This window comes from Mesocricetus auratus, unplaced genomic scaffold (assembly GCF_017639785.1).
Source record: "Mesocricetus auratus isolate SY011 unplaced genomic scaffold, BCM_Maur_2.0 Super-Scaffold_4256, whole genome shotgun sequence".
NCBI classification, from domain to species: domain Eukaryota; kingdom Metazoa; phylum Chordata; class Mammalia; order Rodentia; family Cricetidae; genus Mesocricetus; species Mesocricetus auratus.
In genome coordinates, this window is record NW_024429182.1 from 36,827,132 (window position 1) to 36,839,722 (window position 12,591).

General features: G+C 38.5%; 1 protein-coding gene across 2 annotated transcripts in view; it reads left to right on the top strand.

Annotated features, from left to right (window-relative positions):
• CUNH9orf135 (chromosome unknown C9orf135 homolog) overlaps positions 1–12,591 on the top strand; it is a 110,332-nt gene that overhangs the window by 87,593 nt on the left and 10,148 nt on the right. For both annotated transcript variants that reach the window (XM_040746329.1, XM_005063224.4), the window contains exon 6: positions 2,222–2,279. In XM_040746329.1, the coding sequence (XP_040602263.1) occupies positions 2,222–2,279 (58 nt within the window). The remainder of the gene's footprint in view (positions 1–2,221; positions 2,280–12,591) is intronic.

Consider the following 12,591-nt stretch of genomic DNA (forward strand, 5'->3'; position numbering starts at 1 on the left):
ATGGCTGTTATGACTCATGTCCAGAAGATAGCAATTAACAGAAATCCTCATCTTCAAGATCTTAAATTATTCATATCCCTCTTCTCTGATAGACTCTGAGCCTTGGGGAGGAGTGCTGATATGTAGCCAGTTTAGTGTCTTATTCTCAGAATTTCTGACCAGTTATGAGAATCTGCATTTTCTGCTACCCACTACAAAAGGAAGGGGCAGTTCAACAGTATGCTTATTTAGCAAAACAATAGTAGGTTACCACCTAGGGCCATATATTTATATAAATCAAGTTTATAGTACCAGCATTGAAGTCCCTCCTTTGGACTTGAAAGTTATTGCTTATTCCTGTAACAGTCATGCCATTATTGCTCCAGTAGGAAGGCTGGTATTTTAGGATGCAGAGTATACTACTAGTAAGTTCACTGATGGCTTTTCTCCCTGAGTGACACATATAGCATTTTCCAGGGTTATGAAAGCTATCCAACAGGGAGGATATCCAGATCAGTTATTTCTTGATTTCCTCTATGGTCTTCAACCAAAGTGCATTATGTCTTTAGCAGTATGATCTTACCATCTAGGTGTAGTGGACAATCAATCTTCTTTTTTAGTTGTATTTCTAATTAGTTTACAAAGCAGTAGGCTTTCATAAGGCTTCTCCATACAGTCTTAGCTTTACTTAAGCCATCCCTGCAGTATCCTCCTCTTCATCCCTTCATCCCTATATTTGCTTAAACCTTTATGCCTAGCATGTCACCCACACGCTTAAATTTTCATATCACATATGTTCTTCTATCCATTTCTCCCTTTTGAGGCTTCGCCCCTCTCATGTGAACTTCTATTTTTGTTCTTTTACTCATCAGAACTCAAACTCAAGTGTATATAAGAATTATCTAGAGGGATTGTTAAACTACAGAATTCTGGGTCCTGTTCATAGAGGTTTTAATTCAGTAGACTCAGGGTAGGACCTAACTATTATCATATTCATGGATTTCACATCTGCAGATTCAACCAATCATGGACTGAAAATAACTGAAAGAAAAAACAATGCTTTGCTGAACATGTATAGACTTAAAATCATTAGTGTCCAAGCTATGTACTTAGCTTTTACATTATGTTAAGTAGTATAAACAATCCAGAGATAACTTACAATGTGTATGAAGATGTACATGTGCTATCCACAAATACAGATTGACAGAAGGGTTTAAGCATCCCTAGATTTTGGTATTCACTGGGTTCTTCCTACAAGCTCAGGGAAGACTGTATCCTCATAAGTCTCAGGCTCCCAGGTGCCGCTGCTGCTCAGGAAGCAACACTGAGAGTGCTGGCACAATCGGTGGTTACCACTAGCTAATTCTACCACTTTTACTCATTCGCCCACCTGAATTGGATTTTGTTATTTTGAGATTCTTGTTGAATGCTCTTGCTTTCCAAAGAAACTAGATACTTATTTTCTTTGACCAACCATTCCTATCACATTGCTGGGAACACAACTACAGCTTCATTTCTATAGAAGAACATCCTCCTTACCCAAAGCTCCAAACAGAAAGACCTGGTAAATTTTTCTGGGCTCATAACTGGTGCTTCCCTAGTTTCTTTAAGGTGGAAGTACAGTAAACCCAGGATCACTTCTCTTGCTCATTACCTATAACGAAAACTCTGCCCTGAAGTCTTACGGTGTCAGCCTTTGAGATTCGCATAGCATTGTGTCTTTTCATCTCCAGCACCCCAAGGGTTTCCTTTTGAGCTTGGCTAGGCTTATACATTTGATGGAGAGTATATGATTCATTAACATTTCTGTGTGTTTAGGAGGTGGCGGAGAGGACCTTGGGATAGTCTGTGGTTTCAGTCACCTAGGTGTCTTCCACAATTTCTTTGGTCATCCTCTGGGAGAGAATGTGGGACATCGGGTCCAAAAGGCAGGAGGTGGGTGATGCAGAGAATCTGGGGAATAGAGAGCCCCTATGATGTGGACACGGGACTTCGTAGCTACAGGTTTTAGTACAGGAGCACAGAAGGTTGTGAGGAGTTGGCAGTAATTGATGAATGCTTGCTGGGATGGGTAATACTGTAAAGATGGCCTGGGAAGACTGAACTTAAATACCATTAGTGCCAATCCTTCCTCAAATGTGTTTGTTTCATGTCAGTGATTTTGTTTGTTTGTTTGTTTTGTGATTTTTTTGTACGGGGGCTGGGTCTTTCTTTTTCTGACTTCTTGGCTTCTCCTTCTTAGGTGTGCTTTAACGACATACTCTCAAGATTATGTTCCACAATATGAATACCCACCACCTGTAAGTACAAGAATCATATTCTAACTCTTCTCTTGTAGGTGCCTCTGCATGTAGTACATAAGTGGGGAGAAGGAATTGCTGAGAGTTATAATGGATTTTTTTAGGAAGAAAATATATAAGGTTCTAAGTACCTAAGACATATTAATCATTTCCTCCCTTGCTTATTTATTGTCTCTACCTGAATGGAGCTTGTATGAAATGAAAACCACCTTTTTATTTTTGACTTATATGCACATAGAAGTATGGAACTTAATTTAGCTCTTGGAAATTGAATGTTGATATTTTGACGTCCAGTTGTATGGCTTGAATATATTTATATTTAACCATTAGGCAACAGGACTACAGAGAAAGCCTCACTTTTAAGGCCCTCATTGAGCAGCCAGTGAAAAGTCTCAGGTTGATCTCAAGTATGAAGAGTTGGGGGAAGAAAGGGAGGGAGTGGGGAGATGGGGACAGGAGAGGGAAAATATACAACAGAAACTAAATAAAAGTAGCTTCCTACTGGCTTTACTGTGTGCATCTTAAACAGTAAAATTGCTATGAGATAAAACTAAAATAGTTAACTTCTGACAAAGAACATTTAAAAATGTCATTATTGTCTCAAATAGTGTGATTTTCTACTATTAGAAGAATCAAGATATGTTAAACTGTGAAAAAACAAGGATGAATAATAAAAAATTTTTTCAGCTGGGTGGTGTGACACACACCTTTAGTCCCAGCACTTGTGAAGCAGAGACAGGTAGATCTCTATGAGTTTGAGGCCAGCCTGGTCTCCATATTGAGTTCCAGAGCAGCCAGACATGTTACACAGAGAAACCCTGTCTCAAAAAACTAAATAATTTTTTCTTCATACAACGCTAGTGAGTAAACTGTAAAAAAAAAGGAAAGCATGCGAATATAGCAACACAACATAAAATAATTTCTTGAAAAGAGTTTTTCCAAGGCCAATGAAAGAAATGTGGCAATTTATCCCCTCCCCCCAAAAAACAAATCAAACAACACAGACTTTCTTACTTTCAAAGTCTCCTCCCTCACCAAGAGATTATTTCTCTGTCTCTAGAATTGGGGCTGTCAGGTGAAAGATTTGGTCATCAGAAAATGGCAAAAAGGATCTTGTGGTAGGTTCTTCATCTTTTGCAGGCCTGAGTAACCAGGCTACTGCTGAGGGAGATGTGGGGAAGGATTACTGAAGGGCATGGCTTGAAATAGAGGAAACCATGTTGAGTATCCATCTTGGTTATGGCTGGAGTCTGTTTATAGCTTCTGGTTGGCTGTAGCTCCTGAGGAACTCAGGAGTTGTTGAGCTTGTTCATTTGCTTGCTAAAAACAAAAACAAAAGATCCCAAGAGCTCATACAGGAATCATGAATGAAAGTGACATGACTGGAAAACTGATCATAAATAAAATATATACGCTTAGTATAACTAAAACCTCAATGGATTTTTGCTTTTTATAGAATTTAAGACTATAAGAATTATTTGAAAGAGCAAATAGAATCATGTTTTGAAAACAGTTGCAAAACCAATTTAGCTTTTACCAATTTAAAGAAGAAAACAATTAATAATACTAACTTTATTGTATGTTACTTTCCACTATTTTTTCCTTATTAAAAATAACTATTAATACATACAAATAGAAAAATACTATTGCTTATGGATGGATATATTTAATACATATAGAAACAATAATTGATAAAATATTGTTAAAGACCTTACAGAAATGAACAAAGAACATGTATAAGCAATTTATATGGTCAGAAATAAAATTAACTAAATAAATATAGGTAAAAGATACAATTTAAAAGTAAGAAATATGAGCTAAACTAAAATTTTTTGCTAATAAAATTGGCAATATACTTAAATATGATGAGGGAGGAATAAAGATGGGAGGAGATGGGTAGTTTTTTGGTGTTGGGCAGGGGATACATTGTTTCATCTTTCTGGGAAGGAGTTTACCAGTTTACATATTGTCACTATTTAACCTATTCTCATTCAGGAAAATTTCATCAAAGAAGCATAATTCAAAATATGTAACCATACATGCTAGTCAGTGTATTATTTATAATAGCAAAACTTGGATAGTGCATAAATATATAGTATTAGAGATAATGTTAACACATTATAATCACAGGCAGCACTGTGCAGCCTTTACATTGTTCGTGAATAGTACTAATAAAACTTCATTGAAGGTTAAAAAAATTAACATATTTATATTTCATCAAAACCACATGAAAATATAGAGAAAATGGAAAACTTGGAGAAGTTCTCAAAATGTTGGCAAAATTGGCCTCCATACATGGTAAGATACATTACCCCTCCACAATAAACAAGTACAAGAAAAAGCACAAAGAAATAGATACATGGTTCCGAAATGAATTTCAGACCTGTTTCCTTATCTTTTTACAAGCTCTGGCTCTCTCTTTAAACTAAATAAAGTTGTGAGTTCTAATTTCACGTTTGGTGTGTGATAAATACTAACAAAAGCCCCCACTGTAGCCCATCATTGTGGGGAAGTTACTGCAGCAGGAGATTGAAGGAACTAGTCATATCACATTGTCTTAGGTACTTTACCATGGCTGTGATGAGACAGCATGCAGATAGAGTTCGTTCAGCTTAGTTACAGAAGGTTAGAGTGCATGACTGGAAGCATGGAAGCATACAGGAAGGCTCAGCCCTGGAAAAGTAGCTGAGAGCTTTTCATCTTGATAAACATGTGTGAGACAGAGACAGACAGACAGACAGACAGGCACGCACACACACACACACACACACACACACACACAGAGTGAGAGAGACAGAGAGAGAGAGAGAGAGAGAGAGAGAGAGAGAGAGAGAGAGAGAGAGGAGAGAGAATGGCAAGCATTTCTGAAACCTCAAAAACTGCTCCCAGTGACACACCTCCTCCAAAAAGGCCACACTTCCTAATCCTTCTCAAACAGCTCCACTAACTGGGGACCAAGTATTCAAAGCTATGAGCCTATGAGGACCATTCTCATTCAAACCACCACATACTTTTACAATCAAAGGCAGACAGAAACAAATGCTACCTGCCCCCTGCTTTTGCTCAGCTAGCTTCCCTTACTAATCTTTTACAGTTCAGGGTCTAGTCTAATAAATAGTGCTACACATGTTTAAGGTGGATCTCCCACCTCAATTAGCAATTAAGACAATCCTCCACAATCATGCCCACATACCAACCTGATCTAGATGATTCTTCAGTAAGACCGTATTCCTGGGTATTTGGGTAACACAAATTGGTCTTGAAGGGTTTAAAAAAAGAAAAACAACACAAAGTTGGGTTGGGTGTATAGCAAAGCAAGGGTGGATCTGGGAAATGCTGAGAGTGTGGATATGATCAAAATATGTTGTATAAAACTCTCAATGTGGGAAAGAAAACTCTTCAAGGCAATTCTAGGTTGTGTCAAGTTGATAGTGAAAATTACCCAGTACAGACACCTAATTAAAACACCACAGAATATGAAGAAGAAAATGTAAAAGAATGTGAGCTGTGTTCTTGGAACACTTAAGCGTTTAGTCATTCATACTTTTCAGCATTCTTTCTAATATTTCTCACTTTGCTAGCTTCCATGGTAATTGCACAACATACCAGGGCAGTTGTCTGGCTTTAACTGCAGACTTTTGTTCATTCCCTTCTATTTTGATGACAAAGTAATTGATTTTGAGATCTGATTTTAGCACTGATTTTCATAACACATTAATGAGTGTTTATATTATGATAAGATATTTTAAATTGTAATGGCTGGTGGTTAAAACACAGCAGGATAGCGCTAAGCTCTTACAATGAAGTTAGCATGCACATAAACAAGTCTATAATTCACAAAATACTGACAAAGAAAGAAGAATAGCTGTTACCTTGTTAGGGACTTCACCGTGTGACCTTAACATGAGTTAGTTTCTCTATTTGTTTAGCCTATAACCTTCACATATGCTAGTATCAAACATTTTTGAAAGCATTTAGACTCACATTATCTCAAATATTTGTGAATTGAGACTTTATTTTTATACTGGTCTTTTACATCAGCTCAATCCACATTTGTAGGGCTGACTGTAGGAAATAAAGGGAATGAAGTTGGGTGAAGAACTGAAAAGCATTCTTAGGGTGTGTAAGGAAAGGAATCCTCTTAGTTAGGAACTAACAAAATGAAAATAGATGTTAAAAGAGAGAGGACCTGTGAGATGATTCAATCAGGTAAAAAGTTCCTTCCACCAAGGCATGATAACCTGAATTCTCCTGGAACCCACATGGTAGGAGCAGAACTGACTCCCACTAGTTGTCTTCTGATCTCTGAACACACACACATACACACACACACACACACACACACACACACACACTCACTCACTCACTAAATCAAATGTAATGGCAGGGGGCAGGTAATAGTGTAGTGATATAGGTAAGAGGTACTGATCAGTGTGTGTGTGTGTGTGTGTGTGTGTGTGTGTGGTGGGGTCTTGGGAGATATTATTTCAGAGGTAGGACAGTTCTGGAAAATCATAGGAGCCAGGCTGTGGGCCTGAGTTTCTAGTATGCATTGAATCTACTGCTGTGAGTATGTGAAGGAAAGGTAATGCAAAATGCTAACCACTTGCAAAGTATGCCTATCGGAAGTTCACCTCCAGGAAGGTCTGGATGAAGAGTGGAGACAAAGATTCTTGCTGCTGATGCCTCTTGCAAGCCATGCGGCTTCCATTTGTTCAGCATCAGTTGTCAAGTAGCACTGTGTTTTCCTAAACAGTGCCGTCTTCTAAACTTTCAGTTACCTGAATGTTTGTAAAATAAAATTTGCTAATCCTGCTCATTCAGAAGCTGAGCAAAGCTTTAGACTCAAGTATTTGCTCAAACAGACTGGCTGACAAACACTCTAATCATTACCAGACCACAGGTTTCTTGCTTGGAGAAATGGTTCAGAGGGGGTGGTACTGGGCACCTTTATTGTTCAATTTGACTCATTCTCAAAAATGGAGTTCCCCAAAGACTGGAATTGCTTTCAGTGTACTGATTCCTGTACAGAAGGTGCCTACCAGAGGCCTTCAAAAGAAAACACAATAAAGAATAACTCAACAAGAACAAGGGCTGGGACAGAAAGTAAATCTAGAATATGGGGATTTCTTCAGCAACCGTCTCCTCTATATACTACATTAGCGGGGGGGGGTGGCAGGGGGCAAAGCTTGCCATTGTACAGAGGACAAACAGATATCTGGGAGGAGGGAAGCCTTGGCAGATGAAGTCAGGATGCTACTATGGGCTTTGAAATGCTGCATGTAAAGAGGTTCTGAGAAAGCCTGGAGGCCAGCATGGACTTTGACATGCAACCACAGGTATGTGTCAATGGAGAGCCCTATGTCCCTTGTGCCAGAGATAAGGGAAATGACTCTCATTGGTGGACAAATAGGTTCCTAAGTACTGCTGGCTTTTTTTTCTAACTGCTGTGCCTAGACTGTTATTTCTGGGCATAAGCACTTCCTGAGACCTAACACACAGCCCGTCTTTTGAAGGTGCTTGAGTTGTATCTGCTCCATTCTGTTTTCCTAGTCTCATCGCTGCTTTCATTTAAGTAAAGACAGACCTGCCGCCATGCTGTGACCTCATTCTCTTCATCTTCACCCTCTTTCTTCTCCTGCCCCTCCGCTTCCTCCTCCTCTGGTTATATAACCTCTTCTGGTTATTTAAAAATAAGTGCATGTATAGGGCAGGTCTGGGCTATATGGGGTCCCACTGACAGAGGAAGTGGATACAGGAAGCTAGCTCCAACTGACAATCACTTACAAATAAAAATAATATTAGTCTTTTCCAACTGTAGGAAGAGATCTTGTGTACCCGTAGAACTGTAGGGAGAGATCTTACGTACCTGTAGCTCTATGGGTATGTAAGATCTCTCCCTGCATCCAACAGTCTTTCTGGGTATACAAACCACTCTTAAGGGCAGGTCCCATGCTCAGCTGTAAACAGCCAGTACAAAACAAATTCAATGGAATTTTTTGAGTTTCTTTGTCTCATAATGCTTTGTCAGGGCTTTTGTGTATATATTATGGTTTCCAGTTTGGGGTTTTTATGGGGCATGTGTGCAAATCTGTGCCTTTGTATCTTTGTGTTATGCTTTCTCTTCGACTTTTTTCCTTCTCTGTGTGTTTGTTTCTATTTATCTTTTTTAGATGCCTGTTTATATTCTAAGGAGAGGGAGAGAGAAAAGGTGTGGAATTGGTATGTGGAGATGTGGGGAAGATCTGGCAGGAGTTGGGGAAGGGGAAACTGACATCAGAATATACTGTATGAAAAAATTAGTTTTTAAAAATGTACACAAAAAGTCATGTTATATAAATATTGCTGAGTTGAATAGTTGGGTATAAACCTTGTAGTCTAGAATAGAAAGTAGTTTTGCCAAACTTTTACTTGGGAAATTAAAGCTGAAACTTAGTTAGATAATGTTCCAGGCTGTCTAATGTGCCTTTATTTATCTTTTGTGGGAGAGGGACTGATTTTTGTATATTATGTGTCATATGAATATATAATGGTGGTTTCCTAGTGCACTTGTTATATTTTGTGTGTTAAGATGAATCAAGTGAGAAATTTTAGAATTGCAAATGAGGAAGTGGCAGGGTTGGAAAAGGGAAAGAAGGGAGGGTCGTGTGAATGTTCACATTTTAAGTGCTGTTAGAACCTATCAGTGTTCCATGACACTCCTGCTGAAACAGATCTCTATTTAGTTAATAAGGACATGGTAGCCTTTCTGACTTAAATGGTACATTTAAAAGACCTCAGAGTATGTTTATATATACACACTGAAAGTGTATACATAGGCATGATATTGTAGCTTAATGGGCAAACAATTCAAGCTCTCAGCCTCACATCCTTCTGACTCTAGTGAATGAAGAACCACCTTTCTTAGGCCCAGTTATAGGCTCAAGGTTTGCTGATGTTTTTATAGCTCCTTAGGGCTTGCATAGCTATCCTTTTTGGCAGGAATACAGGAGAATTTGTCTTACTGGTAGAATGTCATAGCTGGTAGATCTGTAGAAGAATGGAAGGGAGATGGAGATAGAGATAGAGATAGAGATAGAGGTGGTTCCAGTAACTAATCCTCGAATGATGAACACATATTTAAATAGAGGATACCCATTGAGTCTTGTTTGTACCACGTGGCTCAAAAGACAACATCTGCATCAGATGGGTTCACTTTGAGCACTTATCTGTTGTGTTATTATTAATATTAACCTCTATGGAGCATAGATTTCCTAATACAGAATAAAGGTTTCCTAATACAGAATTCTAACAAGCATCTATCACAGGGTAATTGTGAGGTGAGCTAATACAAGTAGGACAATTAGGCTGGTACCCTGCACATGTCAATGCCTTTGGACATCATTCATGTCTATCTCCCTCCTTCTTGTCCTCCCTTCTGTCCATCCAATCCTCTCACCTGCCCCTTCTCCAAGTTCTCTATTTTTCTTGCAAAATAGATTTTTTTCTCACAGACTATATCCTAATTAGTTTTCCCTCCCTCTACTCCTCCCAGTTTCTCCCCATCTCCCCTCCCACCTTGCTGTACTCCCTTTCTGTCTTTCATTACAGAACAGGCTTCTAAAGGAGAATAATAATAATATAATATAATAAGATGAAACAGAAAGTAACATGTTGGAATGTCACAATAAAAACAAACAGAAGGAAAAGAACCAAAAAAGGCACAAGAAACAGATACAGAGTCAGAGACATACTCATTCACACTGAGGAAGCACACACACACACACAAAAACAAAACTGGAAGCATAATATAAATAGTGCCTGTAAAGTGAAGGAAGGAAGGAAAGAAGGGAGAGAGGAAGGGAGTGAGGGAAGGAAAGAAGGAAGAAAGAAAGAAGGAAAGAAAAGGGGAGGGAGGAGAAAGAAAAGAAAAGACAAAACCAAAAATATAAATAAAAACAAAAATTAAAAAAGTTTTTTAAAGAACCCTGACAAGGTATTATGAGACAAGGAAGCTCCAAGGATTCCACGTGAGTTTGCTTTGCGTTGCCATCAGGGTAACTGTGGCCTCATAGAATGAATCAGGCAATGTTGCTTCTGTTTCTATTCTGTGGAGTAATTTGAGGAGTATTGGCACTGACTCTTCTTTGAAAGTCTGGTAGAATTCTAGGCTAAAATCATCTGGCCATGGGCCTTCTGTGGTTGGGAGACTTTTTATTACTGCGTCTACTTCACTAGGTGTTATAGGTTAAGGTTTTTTATTGCTGTGAAGAGATACCATGACCATGGCAACTCATATAAATGAAAACATTAAATTGAGGTAGTGGCTTGCAGTTTCAGAGGTTCCATCCATTATCATCCTGATGGGTAACATGGCAGCATGCAGGCAGACATGGTGCTGGCTACATCTTGACCAGAAGGTAGCAAGAAGTTTACTGACTCACACTGAGTGAAACTTGAGAAGAAGAACTCAAAGTCCACTATCACAGTGACACACTTCCTCCAACAAGGCCATAACTCTTTTTTTTTTTTTTGGTTTTTACGAGACAGGGCTTCTCTATATTGTTTCAGAGGCTATCGGTCCAGCCCGGCCTCGAACTCACAGAGATCCACCTGCCTCTGCCTCCCGAGTGCTGGGATTAAAGGCGTGCTCCACCACCGCCCGGCACCATAACTCTTAATAGTACCTACCACTCCCTTTGGGGGTCATTTTCTTTCAAACTACCACAGGGAGTGACAAATGACCCTTTCACAGGGGTCTCCTAAGACCATTGAAACACACACACACACACACACACACATATTACACTTTGTAACAGTAGTAAGATTATAGTTATGGAGTTGCAACAAAAATAATTTTATGCTTGAGGTCACCACATAAGGAAGTGTCACAGTATTAGGAAGTCTGAAAATTACTATCTAGAGCCGTCCAGTGTGCTGCTAAATTGCTAGTATGAAATTTCTCCAATTTTTTTTATGTAGGCACTTAGCACTATGAATTTGCTTCTTAAAACCATCTTTAGTATGTCCCATAAGTTTGGGTACGTTGAGTATTCACTTTCATTCAATTCCAGGAAGCTTTTCATTTGTCTTGACCCATTTTTTCATTCAGTAGAGAGTTGTTCAGTTTCTATGAATTTAAAAGCTGTGTCTGTAGTTGTTGATATCTAGCTTTGATCTGTGGTGATCAGATGGGACACAGGGTGTTATTTCAATTTTCTTGTATCAGTTAAGACTTATTTTTTGTTCTGAGTATGTGTTCAATTTTGGAGAAAGTTTCAAGAGGTGCTGAGAAGAGGGTATATTCCTTTGTGTTTGGGTGAAATGTTCTGTAAATATCTGTTAGACATATCTGGTTTATAATGTCAGTTAGCTCTAGCATTTTTCTGTTTAGTTTTTCTGTGAATGAACTATCTCTTGGTGAGTGTGGTATTAAAGTCTCTCACTATTAGTGTGTGAGGATAACCAGGTAATTTAACCTATAATACTATCTTTTATATGAATTTGGATGAACTTGTGTTTGGTACCTAACTGTTAGTAAATGAAATTTATCTTGGTGGCATTTTCCTTTGGATAGTATGTATGTCCTTCCATACCTCTTCTGGTTAGTTTTTTGTTTGAAGTCTATTTTATAGCAGATATTAAAATGGCTTCATCACCTTGTTTCTTAGGTCCATATGCTTGGGATATAGATTTTTCTTAAAGATTTGTTATACATACAGTGTTCTGCCTACATGCCAGAAGAGGGCACCAGATTGAATTGTAGATGGTTGTGAGCCGTCATGTGGTTGCTGGGAATTGAACTCAGGACCCTTGGAAGAGCAATCGGTGCTCTTAACCTCTGAGCCATCTCTCCATCCCTTTGACTGTGGTATCCATTTCTTCTATCATGTCTTCTATGCATGAGATTCTCTCTTCCATATCTTGTATTCTGTTGATGAAGTTTGCCTCTGAGGTTCCTGCTAGAGTTCCTAAATTTTTCATTTCCAAATTTCCCTCAGTTCTGATTTTCTTTATTTTTCCTATTTTTGCTTTCAGGACTGTTTTATTTATTTCCTTTTGCTTTTTATTCATTTCCTCTTTAAGGACCTCTATCATATTCATAAAGGCTATTTTAAGTTCTTTGTCTTGTATTTATGCTATGTTGCAATCAATACTCAGGGCTTATTGTAATAGTAAGGTTGCTGGGCTCTATTGAAGACATATTGTCCTGCTGTTATGATTTTTGTTTTTACACTAGAGTCTAGGCATCTGGGTTTGGGATGATTGTAATTCTAGGTGATGATATCTGGTCTTGTTTTTGTTGGGTAGGTGTTTTGTTCCTTGGTTTATG